At 40.3% G+C, this 16,640-nt stretch overlaps 1 protein-coding gene across 4 annotated transcripts in view; it reads right to left on the bottom strand.

Moving 5' to 3' along the window:
- The window catches only part of LOC120401088 (SLX4 interacting protein), a 133,941-nt gene that overhangs the window by 93,496 nt on the left and 23,805 nt on the right, over window positions 1–16,640 (bottom strand). The window contains exon 3 of one of the 4 annotated variants that reach the window (XM_039530689.1): window positions 413–490. The exons of the other annotated variants lie outside the window; for them this stretch is intronic. Within the exon in view, the coding sequence (XP_039386623.1) occupies window positions 413–418 (6 nt within the window). The 5' untranslated portion in view covers window positions 419–490. The remainder of the gene's footprint in view (window positions 1–412; window positions 491–16,640) is intronic. 4 annotated transcript variants of the gene reach the window in all.

The raw sequence follows: 16,640 nt of genomic DNA, 5'->3' as shown, positions 1-16,640 counted from the left end.
ACAATTGGTAAAATATTAACAATGAAGGGCCTCAAATATACTGAATTTTTATATAATGGCACATCAGTGTTACAAATTAAGCCACAGCTCTCATATGACTGCAAGCTTTCAATTCCTGGGAGCGACACCATGGGGCAGATCCTCAATTTAATCCGAATGAAGATTCCCCCCCATATCTACAAAACTTGACTTTCATGGCAAATACTTTAATTCCCTCCCACCTTCCAAGTGATGGTATAGCTGGAGCTTTATAAAACATACTTGTGGCTGCATTTTTTTAAAAAGGCCTGGAGCATGGGTTGTTTTTCTTAAATTAAACAAAAAGGTCTAAAATCTCTCTTTAGAATTATTTAAATAAGAAGGAAAATTAAATCTGGGCTAACTGATGGCAAAACCCTATTGAAAGCAGTACCTTCATCCAACAGCTTACTTTGAAAGAAGAAAAAGAATTATGTGGTGGGCTGCTCTCATTGGTTCAACTCATACTGTTCTGTTAAAAGGAAGGAGAGATAAAAAGCAGAGATGAACAAGGGTGTCCAGGAATGTGGAGAGAAGAAAAAGTGTGAACGTTTTCTCTCTTATCTGAGGCAAAATCTTTGTGTTACATTAAGGAAGATTATGAAAAAAGCTAGAATGATACTTTACTGTCAGTTTGACTACCACTAATTAGCAAATATACATGTTCTATATACTTATATACCCCAGGGTAATTCAGTGTAAGAACATATACACAGATACAGATTTATAGCTACACCAACACACACACTGTCAAATAGCATACATAGCAAAAAATATATATTCCAATAACCAACTGAAATAGACCAAGACGTTGCTGAGGGAATGTATCAGACAAAGAGGAAACATTCCCTTACTTGTCATACTGCCAAAAGGAATTTAGATGCTCTACCTGACGCTATGCCAAGAGAGGTCTGCAAACCTACTGCATGTAATAAACGTCAAAGAGCACATTACAGCGTAGGGAAACAGCCATTTGACTCTCATTAGTAGTAACAGGTGTCATGTGACAAAGGACCTGATTGACTTTAATGGGCTATGAATCAGGTCCTACATCCCTGTAGATTATGCTGAAATCTAGCCCCAAATGGCTGTTTTGGGAGATCTTTAAAGGTAAGATCAGTCTGAGCTTGGCAATGGTCACTATTTTTGGAATTTTCAGAAAAATACTGCCCATGAATAAAATACAGAAATACACAGCAAATCATTTAAACAAATTTATCTCACTAACTGATGTTATCCAGGCAAATTTCATTCAGAAGTCCATCCACACTAGACCAAAGTTAATATTTAATGTCTTAAATAGTTTGACAGGAAGAAAAGGGAGGAAGAGTTGTCAGATCTGTTGACTGATAGAAATGAAACTCTGTTACCCCTTTAGAAAGGTATTTGGACAAGTATGCAACCTAGATGCACTCACTAGAGCTAGAGATCCTCAATACTATCCATACAAATTAAACATCAAAAAAGGGAGCATAAAGGTATCTGCCAAACAAAAGTCAGCAAGCAGCTTAAAAGAGACTAGTTTAGTGCAACTAATTCAACTGTTCCTAGCTATTTGTTCCTAATCATTAGTTTCATTAACTGTTAAAAAGCAGCAATGGCTTTAGCAGATCAGTGTTCCAGAGCAATATGAATCTTATTTTCATTCAGTATACTAAAATCATCCACAATGGACTGTTGGGAAAAAGAAAATGAAATTGCATCGCTTTGCCTTTCTCCATAGTTCGGATAGCTTGAAATAGTGTAGCCCTGTCTATATATGAAAGTTACATTGGTATAAACTTTACTTTTTCAGCAGAAACTGCCTTGAATCCACACACAAATTGTCTTACATATCAGTTTCTCTTGTTCCTTATACTGGAACCATTAAACCAATTTGGAACTGGTTTTAGAGATTCATATTCCTTCCTCTTCCACCTTCCTATTTTCTGCAATTTACCTCCCTTTTCTTCAGAAACGAAAAGTGATTACGAGCAGTGGAATGATCTACTAGATGGCTAAGGGAATGTTTGTAATCAAGAAAGTTACCCTTCTCTGTTTTATCTATCCTGCTAATATGCTTCATATCACATTACCCATCAACTTCTTTCAGAAGTTAAATCTCTCATCACTCAATAACTTGAAAAGGTGGTCAATACAAATTAAAAGGTCTGTCTTTGAGGATGGAAGGAAATAGGAGATTTAGAGCTCCCTATTTTAAAAACTGCATTATCATGTCAATATACTACATATAGATCTAGATAATACTTAGTCTTGCCATGAGTGCAGGGCACTGGATGACCCTCTCAAGGCCCCTTCCAGTCCTACAATTCTATGATATAGTTCAATATTGACTAAGTCAACCAAGCCATGTCCATTACAATGTAGACTAACCTTTAAAACAAACAAAACACCCACCACATTTACAAGAAAGACCCCAAAACTTCACCCAGATCAGATTAGAATTTAAAATGAAGTAAGTGAAAGTGTCACTATTTCTTAATTTCTTTGCTCTGCCATAGGCAATTCAGACCTCAGGGAAATGAGATTTGATGAGTCTTGATGGTTGGACTTCTAGTCTAGGCTGTGAAGATGATTTTGTTTTTTTCAAGGAAATAACTCCTAACCTAAGAACACATCATAAAAGTCACAAAATAAACCTTTTCTGATATTTTCAAATGAGGCAGTTAGCGCACACAATGAGTGTCAATAAGTAAAGGACACTCACATGCCCAACAGAAGTTGAAAACCAAATCTTCAGCCCTAGTTAGGGTGACCATATTTCCCTATGCTGAATACGGGACACCTGGTAAAATTACTCATATTCAAGTGAGTTCAGTGGCAATCAATCAGAACTATGCAGTCCAAATGTTCAAATTAACATCAAGTTGACTGAATCCCTGTTAAAAAGAAATACTGCATAGCTGTATTCTTTTTATTCACCTCATCTTTAGGGCTTTAGGGTTCTCACAGGGAGGGGTGACACACACACCTCTACCCCCCATACACATGGGGAGAGGTGACGCACACACATTCTCGTACACCTCTCTCACATGGAGGGGTGACCGACTGACCTGACCCTCCCTGCCTGGAGCTCTCCGCAGTTGGTGAGCTGAGCGCTCTGACCAGGGGATGGTTCTCCACACAGTGCTGAGAGCGGCACACGCCCTGCCAGGGGGGATATGGAGGAGCAGCAGGGGGGCTGGGGGACAAAGCAGGAAGAGGACAGCGAGAGGGGGAGCACGTAAAGGGCCGATGGGTGGGCAGCAGACGCGACATGTAACTGTCCGCTGCCTGGCGCCTGCCCGCACACGCCAGCCACCACAGCTTGCAGCGTGCAGCCAGTGCCAGCCAGAAATGGGACAAGGGGAGGGGGCTGTGCTGACAGACCGGCATGCGGAGCGGCCCATCCCCATGCGCAGCAGCTTTGCCCTGCCACCAGTCTTGCACGCCCACCTGCATCGTCGGCCACTGGATCCTCCCCACTCACCCCTGGCGGCTGGCTGGCTGGCTGGTGAGCCGGGATCTGGCCAGCAGCAGGATCCGCCAGTACTGATGAGGGAGAGACAGAAAATATGGGACAATTTGTCCGCGTTTAAGAAAAAGTCGGGACACCTGCAGGAGGGCTTAAATATGGGACTGTCCCTTTACAAACAGGACATCTGGTTGCCCTAGTGGGTGTAAAGGAGGTAAACCAAGAAAATATTCTGCTCTCAATACACTTTTTAAAAACTAAATTAAACTAAGTTCCACAGTAGGAAGCAGAGAGGAGGTAGACTAAGAAACCACATATACATTTTGGAGCAAGTTCATATAGTATGAAGCCTGGGGCCAACGCACTGAGCAATGAGGAGAAAACAAAATATTGAGTAGCTGCTCAATCATCCTGTGGCCTGAATAAGGCAGAGGTTCCACAGAAAAGAAAAAACCAAACAGTTATCTAACTTTCTATAACTGTTGTTCTTCGAGATGTGTTGCATCTGTCCATTCCACTGTAGGTATGTGAGCGCCTCGAGCACAGTTGTCAGAGAACATTTTCCCTCAGCAATACACTGGTAAATTGATCACCCAATGCCATCACACACCACTGCTTGCTGGTACCAGAGGATAGAGCCACCACCCCGACCCCCTTCAGTTCCTTCTTACCAGATAAGACTCCACTAGAGAATACAAAGAGGACAGGACATAGAATAGACATGTGCAACAGATCTTGAAAAACAACAGTTATGGAAAGGCAGGTAATCGTTTTTTCTTCTTTGAGTGATTTTACATGTCCATTCCACTGTAGCTCATTCACAAGCAGATTAACGTGGAGGTGGGCTTGGAGTCTACCTGAACAGTGACGGTAGGACAACCCAGGCAAAACTGGCACTGTTCCTGGACTAATGGGAAATAGCATAATGAACAGCAAAGGTGTGAAATGATGACCAGGTCACCACTTTGTGAATGTCTCAAATATGTGTTTGCGGCAGGGAAGCTGCTGATCTCTAGTTGAATGAACCAACACTTTAGGAGGTGGCATGATATTAGCTAATTGGTAGCACAAACAAACACAATAGTAAATCCATGAGGAAATCCTATAAATGGACACCAGATTAACTTTCACCCTGTCTGCAATCGCGACAAATAATTGCATGGTGGATCTAAAGGACCTGGTGCAGTCCAAGCAGAAGGCTAAAGCTCTCCTTACATCCAACAAATGAAGCTTTTGCTCATCTGTATGCATGTGAGACTTCAGTAAAAAAAGTTGGCAAATCAATTGCCTGGTTAACATGGAAACTGGAAACCACCTTTGTCAGGAATTTTGGGTGAAGACAGAGGTAAACTTTATCCTTATGGAAAACTATACAAGGAGGCTCTGAGACCAAGGCTCTCAACTCACCAGTCTCCTTGCTGATGTTATCACAATCAGAAATGACACTTTCATAGAGATGGAGCAAGTTACAAGAGGTTCAAAGGGTGGTCCCATTAATGTTGTTAGCACCAGGTTGAGATCGCATGGGGGAACAGGTTCTTGCACCTATGGATGTAACATGTCTAACCCTTTTAGAAAAGAGTCATCTAATAGCCACTGGAGGGTAGAAAGCTGAAATATATGCTAAATGTACTTTAATAGCACTAATTGTCAAATAGCACTAATTGTCAAATATTGATGTTTTAGGTGCAACAGGTAGTTCAAAATGTGGTTAACAGAAGCTTGCACCGGAGAGAGACATTTCTGTTGAGACCAGGTAGAAAAATGCTTCCAGGTAAGTATGCCTAGTTGAAGACTTTCTACTATTCCAGTGCACTTCCTGAAAATCTTTCGAAGAAGCCATTTCCGATGGTGTTAGCATGAAGCAACCACGCTGTCAAGTAGAATGCCTGTAGGTTGGGGTGCAGCAGACGGCCACATGGCCTGCACCAACAGGAGAGGAGGAGGAGGTGTCACTAACATTGCTAGTAGGTTTGAGAATTAATATTGCCAAAGCCACACTGGTGTTATTAGTATGAGGCAAGCATGGTCCTGCTTGACCTTGAACAAGACTCTGGGTAGTAATGCTGTTGGAGGAAAGGCATACAGCAGGCAGTTCGTCCATGACAGCAGAAAAGCATCAGTCAAAGAACCCCAGCTATGCTCCTCCTCCCCCAAAAGCAGAACTGATGGCAATTTCTGTTGCTCTTTGTTGCAAACCGGTCCACTTGGGGAGTCCCCCATACCTGGAAGATGGACTTGACTCTATCCAGACAGTGACCATTCATGGTGAGTGGAGCAAGACCTGCTCAGGTGATCTATCAACATGTCCTGGAAGGTAAGTAGCTTTGAGTGCATGAAATAGGTTATGCAGAATTCCCAACGCAGTACTGTCTCCTGGAACAGTTGCAATGAACGCACTCCTCCCCCTCCGTTTACACAGAACATAGTTGCTCTGTTGTCCGTTAACATTAGCAGATGTCTTTCCCCAATATGTGGATTAAGGCCAAACAGGCTAGATGGATAGCATGACTCTTCCCAATTTTTCCACATTCTTCTTGTGGTGTGGGGCCCAAAACTGGACACAGTACTCCAGATGAGGCTTCACCAATGTCGAATAAAGGGGAATTATCATGTCCCTCGATCTGCCGGCAATGCCCCTACTTATACAGCCCAAAATATCGTTAGCCTTCTTGGCAACAAGGGCACACTGTTGACTCATATCCAGCTTCTCGTCCACTGTAACCCCTAGGTCCTTTTCTGCAGAACTGCTGCCTAGCCATTCAGTCCCTAGTCTGTAACAGTGAATGGGATTCTTCCATTCTAAGTGCAGGACTCTGCACTTGTCCTTGTTGAACCTCATCAGGTTTCTTTTGGCCCAATCCTCTAATTTGTCTAGGTCCCTCTGTATCCTATCCCTACCCTCCAGCGTATCTACCACTCCTCCCAGTTTAGTAGAGATGGCTGCTTCCTGTAATTCCTGCCTTTTTCTTGTCAGGTCTTGGGGCTAAGGTATAAAGCTCTGATATCCATGAGCCTACTGGGGACAGAACTGCTTCTTCTTTGTTATAGATTCCAGGCGACTTCAGTGTTATGCTGGGATCTTTTAGGCTGTGTACCCTATCGTCCTTTCCCAAAACAAGGGAGGGACCCTCAAAGGGCAGATCTTGGATGGTCGCCTGTACTTCAGGATGGAGACTGGAAGACTGCAGCCATGAACATCTCCTCATAGATATGGCAGACACCATGGACTGAGCTGATGAGTTCACGGCAGCCAAGCTGTCCTGGAGAACTATCTTTGCCATCAGCTTGCACTCCTCTACCACCAGAGTGAACTTCTGCCTGGAGTCCTCTGGTAGCCTGTCTTTAAACTTCACAATGTTTTCCCACAGATTGAAGTCACAGTGACATAGGGCAGCTTGCTGCTTAGCAATTCTAAGTTGCAGCCTGCACATTAAATAAGGTTTACGACCACACAAGTCCAGTTTCTTTGATTCCTTGCCCTTCTATGTCTATGCTTGGAGTCCCTGCCTCTCACACTCATTAGCTGCTGCCACCACCAAAAAGCCTGGGGGCAGGTGAGAGTAGAGGTATTTGAAACCTTTAAAAGGGACATAGTATATCCTCTTTGCCCGTTTCATCTTTCTCAGAAAGACCTCAACCGTTTTCACTGAAGGTTTCCAAAAACATCCACCGCAAAAATTTCAACCAAAATGCTATTCCCAATTAACTTCCAAAGTGAATTAATCTAATTCGGAATAAGAGAATCTATGCAGGGTGTTAATCAGGAATAGCTATTCTGCTTTAAATTCACACCCTACCATAACCCAAATTAATTTTTGATGAGCTATATTGGCATAGCTATGCCAGCATAACCCCGAAGTGTAGATGTAGCCTACACCGATGGAAGGGGGTTTGCTCTTGGTGTAGGAACATCAACATAGCTGTGGCTATGCTGGGGATTAGGTTGGCATAGCTATGTCAATCACAAGTTTGGGCTTTTTACACCCCTGACCATCGCTGCTATGTCAACCTAACTTTTAAGTGTAAACCCAGCCTGCCCGACAAGCCCTTAACATTACACAGTGAATTGTATAGTCATCTCCTCCAGGGGCTAAATATGTTGTCACTGATAGCTGGAAAAGAAAAGGTTTAGAAATAATGTTTTGGCTGGGTCCCTTCATTATGAACAAATATTTCAGTGCTCCAAAAACACCTTTTCTGATCGCTACTCTAAAAAGCCCCTCTTCTTTGTAGTACGTTCGGAATTTTGATTACGTCTAAAACAACGGTAAAGAAATCCAGCGCTGTGTACAGGGCTTTTAAGACGTGGGTAGCAGCCATATATTGCTTCATGCTGTAATTTATAAATTTACGTTTATCATTTTGCCGCCACAGGAAATTAACTTGGGATCACAGACTGCTTAATAAGAATGGTGATATACACAGATTCTCCTTGCTTAGGTTATACCTGGCATGTTAGTTTATATGGGGGAAGGGGTGTGGGTTTAATGTGAATTATGGTAATTGCAAATTACCTGTATTGAGTGAAATAAATAATGTTTAAAAGATTTAAGGGGCAAATTGAGTGTTTAGGTATCAAAAAAAAAAGACATACACACACAAAGACATTGATGTGCAAAGAGAAAGCTTTATTGAAGTCTTGTATTAAGAGTTATGCATCTATGGAAGACTTTACAAATTTGTATGACTCCTGAAAGTTTCCAGATCAATGGTTATTCTACACAGCTGGATCTCCATAAATCAACATATTTCTTTCTGTTTGTACTTCCTATGATTGCTTTACCTTTGTATGATTTGAAGCTGTGAAATGACAGTATTCCACACTGCATGTATTTACGTGTATTCATTACAATGCTGATATTCTTTCCTCTTTGTACTTTGTAGAGAAAAATGCGATCGATTTATTAGTACTTTTTTTTTTAATTAGGAAAAGCTCAATGAGATATTTAAACCAAGCGCCCTGGGGTTTATGGAGCTAACAGCAGGTTTTTCATGAGTATTGGCATTTTATTTTTAATGACAACATTCTGTTTTTGAATAAAGGGAGAGATTCCCTTACAATATTGTAGCTATTACTAGCCATGATCAATTTTTAAAACAAAGACAAAGGAAACTGTCTTTACTTTTCAAGATTATCTGCAAAGCAAAAAATTGTGTTTGTGTCCTTTTTAACTGCTTTAGTATATGTATGAAGAAAGCTTGAGACATTGTGGGGAGGGAAAGGGGGGCCGGAGGGAGGGAATAAGTTCTCTTTTTCCTGATAGTTTTTATTTGAACAGTATTGCTAACACAAAGTGTTCAAAAATGATGAATCTGGCCCCAAAATCATGAGATTTAAAAAATAAATAAATATTGGGATTCTTTTTATTTGCCTTCTGGCATTTGAGCCCTTCAGGGTGCATTTGGATCATACTTTCAAGCTTTTCTCTGCAACCATGAGGGCTAGAAACTTGTTTTTTAAATGACAACCAAGATGCTCCCATAATCACTTGACTGCACAAGCTGATGTTTTAGTGAAACTGCAAGAGTTGGGAACATCAGATATTGTCGACTTAGTCCTGGTCTACAGTGCAGGGAGCGGGATCGATAGCTGAAGTCAACATACTTAGATCGACTTACTGTGGTGTCTTCACCGCGGTGAGTCGACTGCTGCTGCTCCCCTGTCAACTCCGCCTACGCCTCTCGCGGTGGTGGAGTACAGGAGTCGATGGGAGAGCGCTCGCGGGTCGATTTATCGCGTCTAGACTAGACGCGATAAATCGATCCCCGCTGGATCGATCGCTGCCCGCCGATCCAGCGGGTACTGAAGACATACCCTCAGTTTTGCAAGGCAGATACTAAGGATGGCAGAAAAACTAATAAAACCATGAAAAATAAGCAGAAAGTGAAACCTGAACAATTGAGAGAGGAAGTCTGATCAGTGTGTTTAAAACTTTAATTGTGTTTGTTTTTGTTACCACTCAAATGTCTAGGGGGAAAATGAGAGAAAAGTTCTTTGTGAAACATTCAATACTTGTCCCTCCAACTGAGGATCACAAAAGCCCTCATTTCCAATTTTCTAGTTTTTCAATGATTCCCCTAGCAAAAACAGGAAAGGCAAGACTGGATATTCCTGATATTTCCAGGATAAAAAAATAAGGATCAGATTCTCAAGAGAACTTATTTCCCTTTTAGGCTCCTAAATGGGAGTGGCCAGATGGGTGCTGAGCATTTTTTAAAATCTGGGCCCAAAGCAGAATTTACCACACACCCACACCTACACCCCACTTCTTATACATCAAAGATTAAAAAAGGACTCATTTTATCCTGAGGAGTGTGCATGTGAGAGTGAGAGAGAGCTTATTAGGTTTGAGAAAAGCAATCTTGGTTCTGAATAATGAGGTCTATCACACATGTACACATGCAGTGCAGAAATAGCTATACATGCCAGGGATATTACTTTAATCACTGCATAAATTTCCAGCTGCTGGTAAAAATTATATTTCTCCATCACCCATTAAATGTTTTCCTCTGTGCAGAGCATGACAGAAGAGTTGAAATATAATGTAGTGATTAATTTCACCATTCTTACATGTTACAACAGAATACTTAGTATAAGGACAAGCGAAAATAAAGGATATTATATACTAAAAAAAATAAGTACATGATAAAAATCAAGTATCCTAAGGGTTTTTCACCTTCCTCTGCAGCATGGGGCACAGGTCACTTGCAAGTTTAAACTAGTGTAAATGGTGAATTCTATGTAACTTGAAGTCGTTAACCCATGATTTGAGGAATTCAGTAACTCACCCAGAGGTTAGTGGTCTATTACAGGAGTAGGTGAGGTTCTGTGGCCTGCAGTGTACAGGAGATCAAACTAGATGATCACAATGGTCCCTTCTGACCTTAAAGTCTATGAGCAGAGCTCTGTGCAGATACAAAATTTGTATCCACATCCGATCTATGATCCACAAAAATGGTCCGCAGATATCTTCATCCATGGATGCAGATATCTGCGGATATTAAGCGGATATCCACAAATTTGCAGGGCTCTATTAACAGCTTCACCGGTCACCACGCACCAGTGATGCAGGACTGTGCATCCGCATACTAGCCGCAAAAATGGTCTGCGATATCCACGGATTTGCAGAGCTGTAGCTATAAGACTAACATTCGCTAAACAAACATATACATCTTAAATCATCAAAATGGATTTTCTTGGAAGTAATTAAGGAATACAAATATATTATAGTTCAGAAAAAAAGTATGACATTCAGAATGCCATGATAGAGCATAAACATAAATGTGGGTGAGACATACATATTCTAGCACTGGGCCAATCACCAAGTGGCTAGGTGCCGAACTGGCAACATCAGATTAAAGGCAGGTCTACATTTAAAAAGCTGTGGCAGCACAGCTGTACCAGTGCAGATGTGCCGCTGCAGAGCATTGGTGAATATGCTACTATGCTGCTGGGAGAGCTTAGTTAACCCCATTTCCACGAGCTTTAGAATCCATCTCCATCAGAGGCAGCAGCAATGTCGACAGGAGACGCTCTCCCATTGACATAGCACTGTCTACACCGGGGGGTTAGGTCAGTATAACTGCACTGCTCGGGGGTGTGGATTTTTCACACCCCTGAGTGGTGTAGTTATACCGATGTAAGTTTGTAGTGTAGACTTGGCCTATATTGAGCAGGTAAAATTTATTCTCATGAAATCAGGGTGACCTCATGCATATTTGTACAGTTAAAGCACATTTGCTCCTACAAGAAGCTCCTACCCATCTCCATCTTTAAAACTGCTGCTGGATTAAAAATCCTCTCCACTGTAGCCACTTGTGTTGCTAGTCCGATACTTGACTAAATAACCCTTCTTGGCAGTGAAAGGGAGGTGGAAGAGGATATTTACATACATGGAATACACAGATTTTTTATTTTAAACAACACTTCAAAGGAAAAACTTTTATCATGATGATATCACTCGTTAATTTTATTTTTCTAAGCATACTCTGCACTATGATTGAACTAACTATCTACCTTTTAGAACATGATCGTTATTATTATTAATTACAGTAATGTCTGAAGAACTCAGGAATTATTGCCCCATTGTGCTAGACAGTGTACAAACAACTAAAAGAGTCCCTGGCTGAGAGAGCTCCTACTCTAACTCTCTTTCACAATATTATTACCATGAGACAGCACAGGAGATGTAGAATAGCCAATTGTGTTTTTAAAAAATTAAACTGTAAAAGGAGTTGAATAAGAACCGTTATATTTGTGAGCCAAGTCACTCTCCCCTGTTAATAACTGCCCTATCTCATAAAGGTGTTGTGAAACTAAGTTCATTAATATTCATACATGCTTTGGGAGCTCAAATGGAAGGTGCTATATACCAGAGTAATTATTATTTTAATAGAGATACAGCTCATAAGGATCAGGGCTGTTTATATGAATCCTCCATCTTAATCCTACTAGCCAGATCAAGGTGGAACAGTGCATGATGGGACTTGTAATCTCTGCAATCCTTTGTACTGAAGATGAGGGTGTTCTCAAGCCATACTGCACATCTATGTGGGTCTGCATTTTGGTTATCACTGCAGTAACTAGAGAAAGTGCATTAATAAAAAAAAATCTAAAAGGCTTAATGTCATGTCAGGTTTCAAGATAACTGATGTTTGTGAAGAAAGAAATATATGTTGCTGTGTCTGTGGCCAATCAGAAAGCTCAAATTCCTGCGTGAAAAGGCAAGGGCAGAGTCGTATTAGAAATAAACTGTCTTTGCCTATTAAAATGAAAATGTATTTATAGTAAAATATTCATGATACCCATTGGGTCCAATGTCCCTTCCAAGAGCCCAAAGCAATCTGTAAAAAGAACCCAAAAAAACATACACACACACAATAACCCAAAACTTTAGTTGTTTTAAACAGCAGAATGATCGTGCAAAATAATTCTTTGATCTATTATCTATTTGAAACTGCAGACAGTAATTGCTGCACCAATCCCAGCAGCAAACAAACCAGTTTCACATTTTACATATTATCAAGAGGCTACAGAATTAATGGTTACAGCCAACAAAATGTTGACACAGTTGCACACCGCACTTTAACATGCTGATCTTTTTAAAATAGCACACCAGAAATATTTTTCCACTTTGTAAAAAGCCAGACTGTTTACATGCTTAAGTGGCTAGAGACTTTGCTGTCTGTGTGTGGTCTTAACATTTCAGTATCATAACTGTGAATATACAGAGCATGAAACAAGCTATTACACTTACAACTAAGGCCAGACTTTGAATATTAAATGTTGAGATACAAATTCCTCAAAACGGGCATTAAACACACACACACACCCCCCTATCTTTTTAAATAAAAAATAATCATTCACACAAAACACCTTTTTAAATAAAATCATTCACAAAAATGTTTGTTAAGGTAGTCTAGGCTGTTAGAACATATCAGTAACTTATGTTACTTGGAAGGATTTTTTTTCTCTGAAGTTTAAAAATAAGAAAAACTAGAAAGTCCAGAACTTTTAAATATGGATACAGTTAAAACCGCAGCAGTGTAGCAAGCATGGAGGTGTTCTGTAACTTCCTTAACTTTGCTCCCATATTCCTACCACTCTTCCACGTAAAGTAGATACTTGTCTACGACAAGTTTTGTCTCATCGATGACAAGTACAATATCACATCTATAATAACTGAGAACTTAAATTCTGTGTATATTGTTGGTTTGGCTAGGAACCTCAATGGCTTTGGACATCTTAATCCTCATATACTTTGGTGGTTCTCCAACAAAGCTTCCCAAAAAATTAGAGCTCGATACTATGAACATCTTTACCAATGTCCTCCGATGGTTTACACAGTCAGGTATTAAGTAGCCAAACCATGTGGGAACAGAATATGTAAGAGGTCTGCAACACAGGGAGGCTGGCTTTTGTGGAGAATTACAGTTGGCATAGTTGTAAAATGTCAAATGGCTGGCATAGGCAAACAGTAAGGGAAAGATGAGAGGAGGCTGGAGAAAGCTTGTGGTGTTTATAAACTGTAAAATGTACATATTGCTGTGGCTGGTGTGTCAGTGAGGCGGATTAATACAAAAGTTCTTGACCTTTTCCATACTGATGCCACGTGACTCCCCTCCAGTTTTGCTGGGACACACCACCCACTAAGCAAATAAGAAGGCGAGGGGGGTCATGACCTCCTGATACCTATTTGTTCCCCGCAGGCTGAGAATCCCTAATGCACCACTGGAAGGTGCCCAGATTCCACAGCAATGGGCACAGTATAAGAACCTGAACAGAATACATTGTACATGTAAGAGGTGGTATGTACATTAGTACGTTTATAACATAGTAGTATGCAGAGTGTAGTAATGGTATGTGGGTACTGTTGTTAAAATTACAGATGAGAGATGGGCAGATATCAAATTAGCTCATGAATATGGGTGGAACAGGTTACAGATGCAGAGGTTCCTGCATATTCCCCCCCCCCCCTTTCTCCGTATGTGTGTGTGGAAAGGGGTGTGTTTGTTTTTTAAATTTTAACAGATTGATATTTTGGCTCTCTAGTGTATTTTTTTAAATTTCCCAGTTCCTTTTATTTTCTTCTTTCAGATTACTGATATATACTTAAAACTTTACTACATCATGACACTGTTTTGGCTTTCAATTGCGTTAGAGTAATTCTTCAACTGTTTTTAAAAACCTAACAAAAACACACAGATTCCAGGTCCAGGCTTTATAAGCAGTCAACACTGATCTGACCGCTGAGCACCAACAGGATTATCCCTTCTGTGCCATTTAAACTTTATAAAATATCATGTGACCCATAAGCATTTTAGAAAGTGAGTATATACCCAATATATACTGTGTTCTCTATATTAGGAAAATAATCAAGACGGGTATTAGAGTGATATTGCTTCTTTTCTCCTTCTTAAAGGACTACACTAGCAGAATAAACAATAAGTGATCCTGGAAGTAGAAAGATCAGAATCGCTGTCCTTCTGACCTTTCTTTGAAGAGGAAGCAAAGTGGACCTCTGAGGAAAAGAGAGAAATTGACACCAAAATTATGTGCTACCACTGGTTGCCATCTGTCTCATTTTCACAAGGGGCATGGACTACCCACACTACACCTTGGCAACCATTATACAAAATAATGTTTCTTGCATACTGGATCCAACAACTATAAATACTAACAAGAATCATAAATGAAAGTCTTTTTGCACACTAAACTACGGAAGGTCAATTTCCCTAACCTAGGTATGATATTATTGCCAGCCAAGATCTCTCTAGTTAATCAGTGTGATACTCCAAACAGAACAGAAGAAACAATTCAGTTTGTAACAGTAGTATGACCAACACTACAGAGCAGCACAGGGTACTCAGTTTGGGCAATGACTTTAGAGGTTGCTCTCAAATTAACTGGGATTTGATTCTTGGGCTCCAGGGAGCTGGATAGTCTCAGAGCATCATTTACATTAGTTTCAAGTCACTGATCTTCTATCTGAGCTCAGGCAGAATATAGTATTTATAGCCTGTGATCATTCTGAAGGGACAAGTGTGATCATCTATTCTGACTGCTGGCATACCACTGGCCACAGAATTAAAATAATTCCTTTTGAATCAGATCATATATTTAAAAAAATCCAATCTTGTATTAAAAATTGCCAGTGATGAAGAATTACAGATATCTGACTTAATCCGTTCACACATGGCGCAGCAATACTCAAGGAACTTTATTCCAGGGACCTTTCCATTGTTTGACCACTCAGTGCAGGTTTATGTAAAAATGATAAAAAACTATTCATATTTTTCATTTTACTAAACTCCCAGTCTCTCCAGGTTCACTCCGAACCAGCAGCTTTCATAATTTAAGTTTTCTGCACATTGCGTCTTAAAAAACATTTACTTTTAGATTCATGTTGCAACATGTAATAACATTTCCCTTTCCATGGACAAATTTACACAATGTAATTCTCAGCTAGTCAATAAATGGAATGAGGAACAGCATGTTTTCAGCTGGGAAAGCTTCCTGCAGTTATGTAGTACAGAATTATCCATTGCTTGGAAATGAGATATTGTTCTGTTGCTATAACAACAAGATAAATAAGTAGGCTTTAAAACAATGTTTGATTAAAGAGTGTGTGTTCCTATCCTTCAACTGCAGAATTCCTGCTATTTTCATCTAGTTTACCACCAGTCCACTCCCAAAACAGGACCCAACTTCATGGTAAACATAGTGACCAAGGTGAAACTTAATGGGGTTGGAAGGAAAGCTCATTAAAACACTGTTCCAACTGTTGCACCTGTGTGTGTCTCTACCAGTAAAATAAGGATAGAAAAAGGAACATTCACACACCATCAACTGCCAAATATCACTGTATTAGCAATATCGTATATGTGTATTTTATTATAGCTGAAGTGCTCCAACATTTGCAGCAATATTCAGGTTTAGAGAAATATCCTGAAGGTTACTGAATCTGGGGTTTTCAGAAGGAATCAGAATCCTCAGCTGTCAGCTATGCTGATTACTAATGGACATAGTCTAGAGCAGCAGCTCCCAAACGTCACTGGTTCACATACCACCTTCATAAAAAATGATTGATGTTCCATCAGTCACTTCACAAACTCATGCACTACCAGCGATAAACATACCACAGCTTGAAAACCTATGGTCTAGAGGCTGGGCTGAGGATAGTGCAGATATTAAGTTAAAGAAGATCTTTTGTACACTATCCCACAGGCAGGTGTGTAGATTCCCAAACTTTATAATCAATTTTGGAGGTTACTGAGATACAAAATTTCAGTGTATTTTCAAAAACACACACACAAAAAGCAAAAAACAAAACATCAGCCTGATAAGGTCTTATGGACACATAGGTCTGGTACAAACTTTCTGCTAGATGGATCAGACCACAGAATCATACCTAGACTACAATACCACACCAGAATTACTCTCCCCATCTTTCCTCATCTTCAAAATCTTTTGGCTCGAGAGATAGGTGAAACGTCAAACTGAGGCCAACTCATCAGGCGACAGAAAAACAATCCATAATCCTCCATATCCTTGGCTCAGAATGCCCAGTGATTTATTTCTTGATTTAACAATTCTCTGGAAATGCAAGTAGGTCCATTGTTATGTGTCCCCGCTGATTCATTACTTAGTTTAACAGGAAGGGTC

Source organism: Mauremys reevesii, linkage group 3 (genome assembly GCF_016161935.1).
Source record: "Mauremys reevesii isolate NIE-2019 linkage group 3, ASM1616193v1, whole genome shotgun sequence".
Lineage (NCBI taxonomy): Eukaryota > Metazoa > Chordata > Testudines > Geoemydidae > Mauremys > Mauremys reevesii.
The sequence above is the reverse complement of the archived record's forward strand: the minus strand, read 5'-3'. Positions and strand labels throughout refer to the sequence as shown.